The following is a 17,148-nucleotide window of genomic DNA, read 5'->3' as shown; positions in this document are numbered from 1 at the left end:
GCATCCTTTGCTCTGCTTTGTGAAAGTGATAAAAATAACGGAATGAAGTATCCCGCTGTGGGTTACGCCCTGAGCTGGTCTGTTTTTCCTGACCGGGAGGGTCACTGTCAGGCGGAGTTGGACCTCCAGCCAACACACATCAAGGCAGCACTTTCCTAGCCTCCATTTTCGCCCCTGTCTCTTCCTGTTTTGACAGGAAACAGGAGATGATAACATTGTCGCACAAACAAGACCAGATTGCCTGCGATGTGCTGCCGCACTGTCCTCATGTGGCGAAGGACCTGTGTTTTCTTTAGAAGGCCTCGGGTGCAAACGTACAAAAAAATAACACACTCGCTGTCCAATACAAAGTCAGACACACAACTCTTTACACAACTGCTTTCAAGTCAAGTTGGAATAACCTCTGCAACACTTCCTCACAGGCCCCCAGCAGCGTGCCAGCACAGCGTCGCACAAAGGAACACATTAAAACAGACCACCAAAGTCACGGACACAAGACTGAAAGAGGGGAGATGAAAGCAGCGGTTGCCACGGGGAACCTAGCGTACATACATTTGGAGGTGAGCAGAAGAGCAAAGTCAATATCTGGAGCGAGGGGGGTTGGGGGTTTGGACGGGTGTCTTATGTGCCCGAAGCTTCTTTTTTTGGAATGTGGGGCTTTTATGTAGCCAGGAAGCACACCATGGTGAGACACAACAAGTGGAGTGACAGGGCCATTAGAGCGGCTTTGTTGACAGCGAGAAGCTCAAAGGGAACGGGACACTTTGATTGGCCTCTCTGATCCCCCACTAGCCTTTGTTTATGAGCTAATTAAGCATTGTTCAGCTACGGCAGGAACCTCGAGCACCTCCATCCCCACAGCACCACTGTGACTTTCAATGGCTACTGTAGAGCTTTTACAGCACGCTTTATAACCTAACAACTCGAGCAGGAACCACTTTCTGAACGGCTTTTCAGCATGGGAAGCGATATCTGATTAAAAGCTTTGAAGAGGTTTGGATGTGTGGGCATGAAAGAGATAAAAACACAAATAAGGTAAAGTTGTACAGGTCAAATACAGGTCATGTTGTGTCTCCAGTAGTTGCTTCTGTGGGAGTTCAAGTGTACCCAAGTGTCAACCCTTCATTGAATGCTGCAGCCAAAACAGCCTCCCCCTCACAAAGACATGAAGACATAAATGCCCAGCGTGGGACGCGGGGAGGATGAGGGGTCAGTGGACGGACAGAATAGGGAGGAGAAGGCATCTAACGGCTGGCAAGATAGATGTGGTAATGACTGTGAGAGAGGCTGAGAGCGCTAAATGCATGTCAGTCAGAGTTCGCTCACAAAGGCAGTGTTTTTTTTTTCATCACTTTCTTCACATTGCGATTTGGAGGTCGACAAGAGCACATAAAAATGGAAACAGAGAAAATCACAAGCATTGACGACTTAAGATTGCAACCAAATGAAAACTAACATGGAAGTTCAATAAAAGATTTTGTTCGTATGACTTGTCTCTGAGCAAAGTTCAGCATTGCTTTGTGTGACGAAGACCTACCTTGGAAATCAACACAGCTCAAAAGTCAAACTGAGGCTTCCATAACCTGTAAAACACTATCTGTAAATACAAACATTTTAGTTTGACCCCATAATAGCTTTACAGCCGGCTTTCATCTGGACTGGCAGTGGACACAACAGACTGACGCTAAAGAATGACTCTGATGTTGTACTTTTTGGCCTGTAGGCTGCTCTGGAGAGAGGGTTGGAGATGATTTGGTTGCAGAGAACCTGAAAAACATTTTGGCATCCGCTCTTGCTCTGAATAGCTTTGCAGGAACTCACCAAGGCCGAACACACACACACACACACACACACACACACACACACACACACACACACACAGGTGTGCTCTCCAGGAGCTTCCCTCCTCTTCAGCGGGCATCTGAAGAAGGGAAGCAATTCGATGTTGCACAGACACGTTCAAAGGCATTCCGACAATGTTTGTGTTTGGTGCATAAATTTAGACAGTAAACAACACCCATGGTCATTGTGTTGCTTTAAATGTCTGAGAGAAGCAGCAGAGTGCCTAAAAGACACTGCAAGAATAATTCACATTTAAAACTAAAACAAAAAGTAACTAAAAAGCAGCTAAAAAGGTTTAATTCTATGACAAAGCAGTAAGTTAAAACACATATTTGTCCGCACTCTCTCATGGGTTGGTTCTCAGACTCAGCATGATTCAGACACTTAGCCAGAGGTCCACACAGTAAGACCCAACAGCCAGTTCTCACAACAGCGAGGATATTCGGGCTTTGAAGATGATGCCGAGCTGATACCGAGAAGCAAAGGATGGAGAGGCAGTTTGGGACTCGTAAACAGAGAGGTTTAAGTTTAAGTGCCCGACACACACGAAGGAGATAAAACAGCCCAGAGCTCTTCAGCGGAGAGAGTGACATCATAAAATAGAGCAGCAGTAACAAGAGGGGAAGCATAGAGGACGTATCTATTAATGGGAGCGGGTTCATAGGAGAGAGGCAGGGGACGGTTTATTCCACAAGCATCCTCTGGGAGTAATGACAAGCTGAAGATGGCACATTTCTCCATACAGTAAATCTCTGTTGATCTGAATCTAAACTAATTACCCTCATTTAGCTGTTTCTCCACAGATGGGCGATCTCCACAGTAAATGTGTTTACTGAAAGAGTTCACAAGAGGCAAAAATGTCGATTAAGTTTTACATTGCATCAAAAAAACAGTGTATGCACCAAGTTTGCAGATGTTCCCAAAGTTCAAGACGTAAACATTACACTTCATCAATTATGTCTTTTCTTCATTATAATAGAAAGTAAAGCTGTCAAGTTCAAGAAGTAAAGTAGGGATGTATCTGCTTTTTTTTCTTATTGCTAAAAATCCATGAGAAAAATCCATACAGCTGGGTTGACCTTTTCATGTTCTGCCAACACAGTTTTTTTACGGGAAAAACAGCAACTATTCTGCCTTTCTGTTGAATGCATGGCTTTGTTATTTCCTTCCAAATATCAGCGGGTTAACTGAAAGCCGAGACAGTCAATAATGGACAAAATGCACACTGATGATCACTCTGATCTAGCTACCTCCATACCTGCTGAGGGAATAATCGACAATATTAAGATTATGGCATATAATCAAAGTTATATGGTGATTTAGCAGTCTAATAAGTGGCAGACACTGGTATTAGCTGTTAACCAGCAGCTAAAGTCAAAAGAAACCGCTGGGATAAAATCAGGGGTAAAGCGGGTTCTTATTCTCATCATGTTCAATCTAAAGCCAAGCCAGTACTAGAGTAATAGCAATGGCCAGTCACCTTCTCCATCACCTTCCCCATTAACCACACTACCACCAACAGGCCTGTGTGTAGGAATAGGGATAAAACACTGGCTGTAATAATGCAATCATAAATTGGTAGCAGTTAAGTTCAAAGAGATGGATGACTTCTGCAGCAAAGTGGAAAAGATGGAGGGACTCTGAATGTGCTTCATCTCCTTTTCCCCCCCCTGGTACTGACACGCACATTCACACAATACACTCACACTCATCCTCGCTCATAGAGCTGGACACTCAAGCATGAAATGAACATGAGCGGTGTGAACTTTGACTGGCATTTTCACAACACGCAGAGATTTATAGATCACTATATACGTATCAGAATGAGCTCCTGAACGTAAAGAATAGCCCGACGTATAGCAGAGGAGACCAGTAAGACTTAACAGGAGCCATCTACCAAACACATCACAAGCCATCACAATCCATCTGCTATTACACAAACACAAATAGAATCGCATGGAAATGCTTGCATACTGTCACTGGGACATATATATAGAAATATGACATGAAAGCACAATGGTGCACTAAGACAGCAGCTGCACAGTTTGCTACTGTTGCTCACTAAGAGGCTCTCAAGGTATTGGAGAGTAGGTTTTTAAGTTACATTCAAATTTCTCCCAGTGGTACCAAAACATTTGTAAATGTTTGAAATTTGAGGATTTGAGGCATATTCATTAGAACAAACTAAGTTTATTTCCATGTAAACTTACTTATAAAAAAAATCTTTTTAAAAGTCATTTGGGCATATTTCCCCGATTGCAAACATAAAGAATGGAAAAACAAACAACATATTGCATATGCATTGTGTTAATTTTAGCGTAATCACACAATCTTAAAGGCAAGGTTGGATATTTTCATAAACTATCATGAGCTTGAAAGTTGCATTCCCTTTGTGATCCGTCTGCACCCACCCCCCTCCACTCTGTGCTCCCTCAAAAGCCACGCCACTCTTTTACATGCCCAAGTGCCATTGGTGCAGAAACGGACCTCAGCTCATGCTTTGAGTGTGGGTTCATGCATGCATGGGGTACAGAACAAGCGTTGAGACAGGGTTGCATGATTGGTTCATTAAATTGATACCTATAGCGGCAGACATTGGTCAAAGTTTTTACAGGCTTACGAATAATACAGATGGACTTCACTCGTTCCTTTTTTAGAGCGCATGAATAAATAATTTCTGTCAGGACCTGAAGAAAATTTACACCAAAATCTGAAAAAGTGCATCCAGAGAAAATTACCAACCCTGCCTTTAATGTGCATCTCGTATAAATGAAACTAACTATAAATAAGAAGATTCTGCCAAAAACAAACAGTTAGTGATTTATCCTGTCACTGTGACAACAGTTATTCAGAGAGGTGGTTGCTCAAGTTCACATTAATCACAGCTTTTATAAATCTGCCATCTGCAAAGAAGGCAATGTCAAGTCCAACTTCGACACCATACTCTGATCCACTGTTTGCTGTGAGCAAGGGAGCCACGCCTAAACAGCTCAGAGTTTGTTGTCTGCATATCCATCTTCGCAAGGATACACAGTGCTGGCACTCTCTTTCAGCACTTTGCTATAAGCCAGGCGATTTGTCTGCTACTACAAGGCCTGCTGTCAATTGAGGCGTTTTATGGAGCCAGCAGGAGATTACCTCCAACTCAGTGCTCCTCAGTGTCTGAGCACCCGCTCAAAATATACCTCAACTACCATGTTTTTCCCAATACTCTGAATAAGACTCAATAATAGATCGCTGCATCTCCAGATCCCTCATTCCTTCAAATAACATTGACATATACTGTAGATCCAGGCTATAAGACATGTTGGTTCACCCTAAATTGAAAAGTCAAACTGATTAATTCCCACTGCATGCACTTCTTGTTGCATTTGTGTTACTTGCTCGTTGACATTTCAGGCTTTGTTTCTCTGTTTTCAGACTCTGCAGACCTGTGCTGTTCTGTAACACATTGCCCTGTCAGGCCAGACTGCACATCCATTGTTTCATTTAAGTCTGACTCATTGTAGCTTAAGATCCCTCAGTAAACAGCAGTAAACCCATTCAGACCAGGGCTATTATGTATGGCAATCATTTTTTAAATACACAAACAATGAGAAACAGCCAAAGAATAAAAGTGTTGTCACAATCTCAACATTTCCTGGTACTATAATCCAAAGAATTCTGTAAAAAAAAACGATTGTTAAATGGACAAAATAAGGTCCAGGCCTTAGTTGTTAATGCCTGCCAAGTCTATGTTAAAACTGAAAGATGTTGAATTATTATAGTGATAGACACAATGAGTTTGCTGTTACTAACTCTAAATTACCACTTTTTAAAACATGTTTGATGCTAGCTAGCATGAAGTCAAAAAGCCTTACTAAATATATATTTTGGGGCTTTATCTATTTTTTGTTAACTTAGCCTGAATGTCTGATAAACAAACCTCTCCAAAAAGAGACAGGTAGCTAAGACCTGAAACAGGTGGAAACTGCTAGCCATGCTACAAACAAAGTCAGTCTGCTAGCAACCAAAGTTAAACCTGTAAAACCACTACATTTCCTTTTATTCTTCATTTATTTATTACATTCAGAATTGTGAACCTTGAGGAGCTGATAGTAGGCTACCTTAGCTCAGAACCTTGTTAGCTTATTCACCCTGCCGTTTGAGTTAATGTTATGCTAGTAAGATAACCGTCTACCAGTTCTAGCTTCAAAGGAAATTAGATGAATTCATGTCCTCCAACTCTTGGAGAAATTAATAACCAAACAAATGATTCTTAAATCATTTTGAATTGTTGTGTTGAAAAAACAAAACAATTATTTTCCCATTACTTAATCCAACAGTGGAAGGAGTGCATCTCTTTTTAACTGCAACATGCAACTCCAGGCCAATATTTAAAGGGATTTAGTAAAAGCTAAGACATTCAACCAAGCATAAAGTTTCATGGCTGGTAGCTTATTGCTTTTTCATCAGCTCATTATAAGGTAATGGTGCAGCTGCTCTCTTAAGTCCCACTCTTTGATTGAACGTCTTTACTGAATAGCTGTTAGGGATAATAGGTTGACTTTCAATATTTGACTTTAGCTATGAAAGAAGAGCCGCAACCTTTACAATAACTGAGGGCAGGAGAGTAAATTCCCAGGCCTAAACAGCTCCAAATAGCTCGTCTCACCTTGACAGGGAACTGAGGGAACATCTGGATGACTCTCTGTAGACATTAAAGTGGCATGCAGCTGTATCAGAAAGGGCCAGATGGCCAAAAGAGGACACATTCAGGTTAACTCAGTGCATATGTGCTGGTGTCTAAATTCAACCATGGGTTGACCTGGATGCACATATATCTGCTTACAGATGATGTGAATGTGTGTATGTGTGTGTCGAGAGGAAAACTTCACATCAGCAGCTCCTGTTTCATTTTCAGTCATGAACGCAGTGCAGCTGAAAGGAATGCAAGGTATTTCGGGTTGAGAATTCCTCATCCTCCAACAAATTCCTTCATATTCCCTTGTTGAAAGGGGATGAGCATAAGGCGTCAGCATCAGCTTCCGACAAGATCCATCAACCCTCACATCTGTGCACCCTGAACCCATTTCCTGCACTCTGCCTCATGGCAATTTAGCCCCTCCAGTTGCGATAAGTAGTTGACTGGCTAGCCACAATTGAAGTCAATTCACTTTCAGATCTGCAAATTAAAAACGTAAAAGGAATCTGCAGCCAATATAATGAAGATGAAGCCTCCATTCCAGCTCTGCCTAAAGGTTAGTAGGTGAAAACTACTTTGAAACCAAGGCAACATGGGAATATCTAGAATCTGGAAAGTTGATGAAAAACTATTTACATTCCATGTCATTCCATCATCCACTTCTAAAGCTCTGTAGGGGTAAATGTGTCTTCCAAGTAGAAAAATCTGTAAAAAAAAATAAGAAATGGACAATTTTTCCGAAAAAAAGAAAAAAAAGAAAAAGGAAATATTTCCTTTGTTCTACAGTGTTCCATTACCTGTTCTGTAAAAGTGTCCAGTGCAAAAATAAAGTAAAGTCAAGTTATATCATAAAGCTACCAATTTATACTTGGTATAAAGAAGCTGTTGGAACTTTTAGAATGTAAAATACTTAACTTAACTTTTCAGATACATCACAAAGAAATCAATCAAATAAAACGTTAATAGGATTTCAAATAACCACACAATGAATGTCAGGTTTTGTAGCTTTTTAATACTTTCTGTTAAGAACTCATTTCAGGCTCTGTGAAAAAATGATTGAGGTTTAATACCCAGCTCAAGCAGTAAGTATAAAGTAACTGAACACAATGCATGCAGATTTGTGACTCAAAGGGGTGGCTGTCAGCTACCGAAAGAGAAAATGGATTAGAATGAAGAGACTTGAGGTAATGTGGCAGTGAACAGCTGCATGCTGCCGAGGCTCACAGATACAGTGCAGCACGGCAGTGCTATGACTGATGTCTGTGGTCTCTGCACCACTTGACACCAGATTATTACTCTGCAGTTTAATACAGCCACATGCCATAAAGCAGGAGTCACACTGCATGCAGGGATGAAGCAAGGGGACCACTCAGCCTCCTGAGTCTCCTCAATTCTCCTGCCTCGTCTCTCATCTCCTCCCCGGCTCTCGGGGTGCACGCACTGGTGAGCAGGCACACAACACACACACGACAGAGCCTCAGGGGGCTCAGGTGCTTAGAGGTGAATAGAAAAATATGGTCATGCTCTGTTTTACCTCTACTTAAGCTCAGGTTTCACAACCAGAGGGTTCTTTTCACACAGTCTTTTTTTTCTATCCGCCAGTCACTTCGCCCGGTTGTCTGCCCTCCTGAAGCGAAAAAGGGCAGTGTACACCTGTTCCAATTCAGGTTGGCCCCCTGAAACCCTAACCCACCATCAAGAGTGGGAAAACTGACAGAAAGGTCTACGGTCAGTCAACAAAAGAGAGGTAACACTCCCTCTGACATGCCTGGGAAACAGTAGCTGGGGAGGTGGACCTGCAGCCGATAACCAGCCCCCACTCCCTCACTTTGTCTCCTGAAAAAATTCTCTTACACAGAGGTGTAAACACACACTCATCTGTGCACAGAAACACTACATACAAAGTATATGTTGCTGCTGGGTACTTGGCAACCAAACACTTAACTTTGACAGTTATACAAACGCATAAGTGGGCAAGGAAGAGGCAAGCAAGTAAGATAGATGGGATTAAAGCAAATACATACAGTCCACATTCTTGACCCATCCAGTCAAGACAAATGGCAACTTTAGGTCTAGTTCTACTCGTCAAGTGCTTAAGATTGGGTAACTCTGTTCAAAAAAATATGAAGAGGGGGCGCCGATAGCTCAGCGGCAGCGACAGCGCGCGTACCATGTTGCGAGGCCTCGCTCCTCGCGCGGGCGGCCCGGGTTTCGCGTCCGGCCTGTGGCCACTTTCCCGCATGTCTCTCCCCACTCTCTCCCCCTTTCCGACTCTATCCACTGTCCTCTATCAATAAAGGCAAAAGGCCAAAAACAAATCTTTAAAAAAAAAAATATGAAGAGTAAAATTCCTGCTATTCTTTGTGAAATATCATTAACTTTTGTTTTTTTGATCATATAAATTAAAAAGGCTAAAGGATGTATTCAGTTATATGACTTATATGTACAGAAATGTTTCTGACACAATGCAGAGTCAACTGAACTTTCAAACAATGCCTTTGTACGCAGGAAACATTTGTTGCATGGTACAGCATTGTTTTATTTACTTTCTTCATTGCTTCAGGAACCTGAACCGGATTTCACTTACACTTGACTTACATGGATTCAATCCCAACTCCACACTCAAAGTGGATCAAGGGTCAAACAGAGAACAAAGCAGAAACAAAGTGAGCATGAATGCAAATGAGTCATTTGTGAAAATTACTGCTCCCATAATTTATGAATTCTACTTGGAGGGAAAAAACCTGGCAAAAGGCCTCATTGTACAAATGGATTTTTGCAGCAACATTCATCACATAAGCCATCCGTAATAGGCTCGGACACACTGTGCATACATCAGCAGTGCAAGATATTTGAGATTAACTGTTTGGTAGCTTATTCTCTCTCACTAGGATTTAACTATCTTGTACCTGGATCCTTGTAAAAAAAAAAAAGAATTGTTTGCTGTTAGTGGGAAATTCAGTTCCCACGTGACCTGACCACCTGGCAAAAATCGACTTCAACCTCCAGCAGCGAGTGAATCCACATCTTGAAGCCCTCACAGCAATGCAGGACCTTCTCTGTTAATCAGTCAGTGCACTCACAAGGGCCAAGACTGCTTGATTATTCATAGACCTCAGTATTTATGAGCGTGTGTTTAGCACTGCTGACTTATTTAGTGACCTGCAGTCTCTTAAACATACCAAACCAAGACCACTAGCATTAAAATGTCCATGATAGTGAAACAGTTTTATAATTACAAAATACTACCTCAAAACTTGGAAGACAACAAACACATTTTGGTAATCTTAACCGAAATGGTTCAAAACTTTGATAAATGTGCATATTTGCTTTAGCCCAGTGTGATATTTGATTCCACCAATGTCTGAACACTAAATATAGAGCCGTAGCCCACAGATGTTAGCTCAGCACCACAAGTGGAAACAAGGGGAAACTCGTAGCTTTGCATGTTGTCAAGACGGGATAATCCAGAAAAAGACGTACCGCACCTGAAAAAAGTATGACAGTAATACTGTCACCCAACTTAATAGATTCTCATCAACTATTAGTGGCTAGGTTAAATTAAACGTTAATTGTCCCAATACATTGGCCCAATACGAAATTCTGCTTCACTGACCAATATTTTCTTAAGATTGTTATTATATTTCATCTTTAAATGTACCTAAGAGTGCTCTCAAGTGGTCCATTGTGTGTTAATTAGTTTGCTTTGAAAAGACTGGTGGCTGTATTGTGTTACCTTAGGAAAGAGCCAGGCTAGCCACCTGCTATGTCCTGGGTTTTGTTTTTCATCCAAGCTGACTGGCTGAAGGCTCCTGATACATTCAAACACTTACAACAGCTAAACGAACACTGTTTTTACATTTCTTAAACTGTTGTGTACTCCTCTAACTTGTGCATTGAATGAGGAATTTGCAACCTTTAACTTTATTAACATCAAGTCCTTCTGACTTTTCTCCCCCACCTTTTAAAGGACCAAAAATACTTCTTCGGTTCACATCTCCAAACCCTCAGAAGCCTTCTAAACTGTGACTGAGGGTTTGAGCTACTTTTACAGCATGGCCAAGGGGAAGGGAGGACCGTCCTTACAGGTCACAATGATTTTATGCTTTTAGCTCTTTACAAACCTAATCACCTGTTATTGTCACTTACACATTCTTAACTTTTACAAGTAACAGTTGATGGCAAAGGCTAAAAAATTGTTTTGTCATATTTCATCTCATACACATGATCAATTAAAAATATTAAATACCCCCCAGGTCACAGACTGCCAAAAACAGGAAAGAGCTGCTATTGAATGTCATCCAGCTGTGAGGTTGTATCTGTCTGTTTCAGAGTCTGAATAAAGTAAAAGGCTAATTAGTGTTTTGAAGTTGTGGTTTGGGTGATCATCTTTCTTCACATCATATTCACCTAACCTCCCTGTCCAGCCACAGTAAGCACATTTATTAAACCCAGACTGTCTGCTATTCACTACTGAAGTTGTTCCTTACGTGGTGTTAATTATGCAAATAAATAAAGTTGGTGAATTCCCCTCATTATATCCAGTGTGGAGGTTTGCACAGTCTCTACTTTGAATGTCTGTCTTTTAGGAAAATTACATTTTTCCAAGAGTTCTTTAAATGCTTTCTGAAAACTTCAGCTTGAAGGTAAGGGCTGAGAGCTTAAGGAAATGTTTTCAGCAAAGTTAATTTGGGGGACTAGGACTTTAACAAATGCCATTAAATACTAAAAAGCATAGCTAGAAAGTTGTCAAACACAAACTTAAAGCACAGCTTTTCAGGGCAGAAAGCGTGAAAATGTTGCTGCCAGTTGAAGGGGATGCAGGAAAACTAACTTGTTATTCCAATTTTTCTGTGATCGTAAAAGTGGTTTATATCCAGAGGTGTTACTGTTGTTAAAACTTCTGAGCTACAGTGCATTTCTTCTTGCCGTTAATAGTGTATGCAGGTTCCTTTAGACCATAACAGGAAAACACAGACGCTGTCAAAGAGGCTTTAGCAACTTTCCCTCTTGTTTTCATGTCCAAAGTGAATTCAGTCAACCCAAACACCCTTCCTTGAATTTTGATCCCCTCTGTACTACAACTGTATTCAAACAATACGTCTACATGCAGTGTGAAGTGGGGGGGGGGGGGTTGTAGAGGGACGTCTGGGGACCAAGCCGACTTCCTCTCCACACAAAAAAAAAAAAAAAAAAAAAACGGGACGGCAGGCGGATGGGGAGGGAAGGGGAAGCTGCGACCTCGGGTAAACAGTCTCCGAACTAGTTTTTCCCATGACGGCCGCAGACACAACACAGGCTGAACCCTAGCAGGTACCATGATCCAAGATGCTGCATCAGGGCCACCTGAGTGACCTGTGTGACCTTATTCCCCCAACGGAGGAAGCAATTTGAAAGCGATCATCCATAACCACAGTCATATTATAAGGACTTACAGGTGGGCAAAAACAATGGGTTTATTATCCTTTAGTTAAAGAAGACCAAACCATAACCCCTTCACAATAAGAGTACCTTGCCATCATTGTTTGTCACCCCGGAATTAAGGCCCAATTTAGCTCTCAACAAGTGCAAAATAGGGGGGAAAGGGGGCTGTGTCTGAGCACCTGGAGAAGGCAGCAAAATACTTCTGGAGGGTCCCACAGTAAAAAGGGGAGGTGAGTTCCCATGGTAGATAATAGCAAATAGGGGTCAGCTTCATTTGTTTACAGGATGGACTTACCTGATACCTGAACAAAGATCTGATAGGCTCAGGAGAGACCACACAGGTGCTCCAAAAATGCCCCCTTGTCCCTTGTCTACCTGGACTTTTGGATGTGTGGGATTCGAGGTGAACCTTGAAGAGCTGTAACAAAATCTGACTTTGGGACTCTCAACAAAGGAGAAACGACTCAAAGGGGTAAATCCAGCCAGCCACAACAACAGACGCAGCAGTCTCAGGGCCTATATTTAACAGCGGTGGGAATTGTGGGATCAGCCATACAGGAACACTTTCAATGCACAGCGAAGGTCGACTGGGACTTTAACTTCCTCTCCGCAGTCTCCAACATGAGCGGTTCGCTCATTTCAACTCCCCCGACTACCCCCCTCACCCTCACTCCCCCACGCCCAACAGCAAAATAAAAAGATAAGCATTGTTTAGCCAAACAATGGGCCACTTTCAAAGTTTCAAAAGCGTCCATTTTCACATCCAAGGCCGGTATTTGAAGTCAAACGTGCAATAAACAACTCGAGAGCACATTTGGTACGACTTTAAAGTGTTTAAATGACATTGTTAGTAAGTACTGAAAAAGTGTGTTCAAAGCAAGTGCAGGTGGACAAAAGGCATGCATGTTTTTCCCTAATATCAAAATCCAATCCAGGTGATGAAAGCATATAAATCTTTATGGTGAGAATAATTGTAGTAAGATTTGAAATCTATGAGAGAGAAAAAAAGGCACAAACTGTTTTAAAAAGTGTTTACACCAACCTTCAATGAGTTTTGATCTGCCAGGGCCAGTGCTTGCTTCTTTAGCTCCGTGACTTTCTTTTGACATTGCTGGCAGAAGCCTCCCTTCTCCTCCGACTCGGAGATGGAAACCGACCCGGCGCCCTCGGGGGGAGGCCGGCTGCTGCAGCGTGCGTCCTCCGCAGAGAGGACTCTTTTCCTGGGGGTCACCGGAGACACTCCACTCGGACATCCCTCCACCTGCAGCAAGAGAAAAAGGGATTGCATTGACATCGATTATGAAGAGAGACAACAAGTGTGAAAGTGAAAGAGTTCGTTCGTGCCATGACGACCTGTGTGATCTACAGAGCACCTGTCAAAGTGCGCACCAAAGTTCTGCGACTTTAAACTGGCTGAAATAGACAACACACACGCAATACTCGTACCCTTAATATGTCCAGTTAGAGGCACTTACGGTGAACATGCGGTTGTTTTGGTCTTTTCCATCGGGAGTTGAATTGCCCCCAAACCAGCTCATTCTCCCAGCTTAAGGTAACACCTTCAGGTGATTGTCTTCCTCCAAATTAAAACGTTTCCCGCTGTAAAACGCGGGCAAATGAGCCATAGGCTGCACTGAAGCCCTGACTGAAGTTTACCAGTCATGTGTCAGATTGTTAACTGGACCAGTAGCTGCTGGTCGAAGGCAACTGGTGAATGTGTGCCATAACTTCACAGCGGAGGAGTTTTGGTTACAGGAGAGCGCTTCGCCGTGAACAAGAGGCGGTGTTACTACTGAAGTGGGAGGGATGAAGAAAACTTTTCTTGCGCACAGTGGAGGGACTACAGGAGGGTTCTGGTCTGTTATCCAAATAGTCCAACTCTTCAAAAATGAACACTGATAACTTCATTAAAAAATGTATTCTAATAAAACGGACCTTATCTGTAAGTGTACTCTCTAAGTATGCAAAAGGGAAAAACATCTTGTTCATCACCAGTTTTCTTTTTCAACACTTCTTGCTCATTCATACAACAAAACTGAAATGTTTTATGAAACTAAATTATTTTAGATTTCTTATCCATCATTTTACGTATTTTTTTTGCCAAGTATCCGCCTTATAATTTTAAGTAATGTTCTTGATTGCCTATTTAAAGTAGGCCTACACGGTTGGTTTTAACAATGTTTGCACAAGTTGCACATTAAAAAATGACAGGGTGCTCTGATGCTTGTCTTTTTTTATCCTGTCTCCAGCGTTGGGTGATTTTCCTATTCAGCATATACTGTACCAGAGTAAAAGTTAGATAAATTAACATCTGTTGTTTTATCCTCTGACATTACAGCCAGTTAATGTCTGATTACGTGGTCTGTCTTCAAAAAACAAAACAAAAAACATTACAGTAAATGCTACATTTCCATGATTTGGTTTGTATTTGGGATGTGATCGCTTAGATTCAGCCAACAGCAGCAACTGTTGCCTCCCCCTCCAGACACAGGTTTGCCTGTGTGTGTTGTTGGTGTCTGGCGCCATCCTCTGGTATAATTGCAGAACAGCATCTCTCAAACTGGCAGGGTGGAGGTGCTTGGATTAAATATTTAATTGGTAAACTTTAAATATTTCATGGGGATGACGTAAGCGAAAGTGGCCACATGAGCTGCTGTTCTCTGAGTCTGAAACAGTTTGTCTCTTTTTCCTGCCCTCAAACGACCGAGGCTATTTATGGGGACACAAAATCTTTTGTCCTCAGGTTTGTTCAACTCTGAACAAATTATGAGGATGTAGCCTAACGCGTTCAAATTAAACGTGTAAAGGTTCAAATAGCTTTTTCTTGTCATTAAAAGCACTTTTTTTTATCGTGGAATTGCACACCTTTGGAAGCTTCAGAACGCTATTTGTATGTTGGAAACTAAAAACTAAACTAACTGCCAGTCATAGATGTGTGATAGAAGTGTTAAAATAACCAATCACATCTACACATTCGGAGTTTTCATCAAAATCTAATTATTAATCCCTGAATGGTGCTTTGGCTCTATGCCAGGATCTATTTTTTTCTTTATAAAAGTTCATCTTTGGCAAAGTCACTTTCATGCAGAAACGTGCACAAGTGTTCAAATAAACAAAAATGTGATAAGGAATCATGACCAATGAGGACGTTTTGCGAGAAATCGTGGATAAGGATGCTGCGAGGTGCTGTTCAAGGCTCCTGACAACCGGACAGGAGCCGTCAAGCGCACATCAACTGCCTATTCCGTTATCTTTTCCTTTTATCATAAACAAACGGAGGAAGACCTATTTTAATCTTATGTTTCACCATCCATCCAGGGAACTCTTACCTTTGCTTTCCTCTTCAGCAGGTGACTTGTAAAGCCAAATATGATGTCGGAGTCCACAAAGATTGTCCCCAGGTCTATGACGTTGGGGTTGGGCTTCCCGGCTCCGGGAGACCCCGATGAGTTTGGCATAGCCATGTGGGCTGCGTGTGTAGCCTAGAATACACTCCACTCCTCGGGAAACCTATTTGATTTGTATATCCATTTAATTTATTTCTCTCGTACCCTCCAGAAAGATCCACAAGGTGTTTTAATCCGGACATCCAGTGAGTCACGGTGACCACTCTCACGTGTGCGTAAAATCAGTACTTAGATTTCCAGTTTTCCGAGAAGATAATAAAGTTATACAATCCATCAGGCATGCAAAAAAGAAAAAGGTTTACATCCAGTGAGACAAGTTAAAGCCACCCTGAGGCTTCTCGTGCCCTGATCTTTGAGCGCGAGCTGGTCTGAGAGCGAAGTAGCACCTTGAGCGTCTGCAGCTCTCTGTTCTCCAGCGTCTCTCTTCCCCCCTCCTTCCCATTTTTTCTCTCTCCTCCTCTCTCTCAGTCACTTACTGGATCATCCCTTCTCTCTCTGTGTCTCTCTGTGTCTCTCTGAGTCTCTCTCTCTCTCTCCCTCTCTAACGATGACCTGCTCTCACACTTAATCTGCTGGTGCGTCGTTGTCAGCTTCACACAAGAAGATGTAAAACGCAATGACAATCCTGGCCATAACCCCTAATGGCATATTTCCTGTAATGTTCTTCTATTCATATAGGGAGTCCGAGTGGCACGCAGTAATGACCTCATCATAGCTCACCTTATATCTGCTATATAGTCATGTAGGCTGCCTTGTATAATGTATTGCGTTGGTTTAGAATCTTATTAATGTATTTCCCACAGAGGAGAAACTTTTTAAGTGACGGCAGTTTTCTATTTCTTTCTTCATTGGTTTCAATCAATCTTTATCTATCTATCTATCTATCTATCTATCTATCTATCTATCTATCTATCTATCTATCTATCTATCTATCTATCTATCTATCTATCTATCTATAGATATCGATATATATTCAATTCAAGTATATATTCAATATATTTGTCTGTATTAAAATCTATATGGTTTGCAATAATATTCTTACACTGTATAAAACCCTCAAGAGCACGATGATTTCAGCCGTTTGTAGCATCGGATGTCTGAAACTCAGCTCATGATTGCTAATCGATACGCAATGAATAGCCTTCACCAATTTATCTCACAGATTGAATGGTAGAGGCAAATTGTGCAGCACCCATAATTCATATATAGCAGGTCGAACTGAGCAACATTCAAATTCAGTTGTGGCAACTCAAAAACCAGTGTTTTTGGAATAGGACTGTTTGAGAACTTCAAATAGATTTTATTTAGGCCTAAATGAGATTCAATCAAATCCTGAGTACATGTGACATAATCACGGTTATGTTTTTAATTCTCCCCAGAGGACAATAAACTATTTTGACATGATGACTTTTAGTGATGATTCAATGGGGGGAAAAAACAATATCGAATAGCTAAAGTTTGGGTGCTTTTGATTAGCTTTTTATTTTCAACAGGTCAGACATGATTAAATATCTCGTGCAAATAATGAAGCGTTGACAGCTGAGCAGAGAGGGCAAACAATAAATATTCCAGAAATGAATAACTTATTTTTAATCCCACAAACACCTCGCAAATCACTTCACTCATCACCCGAGCATACACACACGTGTTGTGACGGGAGGGGGGAAGGACTTGTCAGCAAACCGATAATTACAATCTATAGTAAAGATGATTTACCACGTGTGTCACCCACCCTGGCCTCCCCATCGGAGGAGATCTGGGTCTGGGTCCTTCCCTGGTCGCTGATGAAAT

At 41.7% G+C, this 17,148-nt stretch overlaps 1 protein-coding gene across 2 annotated transcripts in view; it reads right to left on the bottom strand.

Annotated features, from left to right (window-relative positions):
• Positions 1–15,414, bottom strand: part of kif26ab (kinesin family member 26Ab) — a gene marked incomplete at its 5' end in the record, with an annotated part of 72,069 nt that extends 56,655 nt beyond the window's left edge. Inside the window, 2 exons of one of the 2 annotated variants that reach the window (XM_079370370.1) lie at positions 12,993–13,211; positions 15,280–15,414. In XM_079370370.1, coding sequence (XP_079226496.1) covers positions 12,993–13,211; positions 15,280–15,414 — 354 coding nt within the window. Of the gene's footprint in view, positions 1–12,992; positions 13,212–13,425; positions 13,721–15,279 lie in introns of those variants that run through there. The other variant, XM_079370371.1, reaches the window with a different exon arrangement.
• Positions 15,415–17,148: the final 1,734 nt, after the last annotated feature.

Source organism: Symphodus melops, assembly GCF_947650265.1.
Source record: "Symphodus melops genome assembly, chromosome: 19".
NCBI lineage: Eukaryota > Metazoa > Chordata > Actinopteri > Labriformes > Labridae > Symphodus > Symphodus melops.
This window is presented reverse-complemented; position numbering and strand designations above follow the sequence as displayed.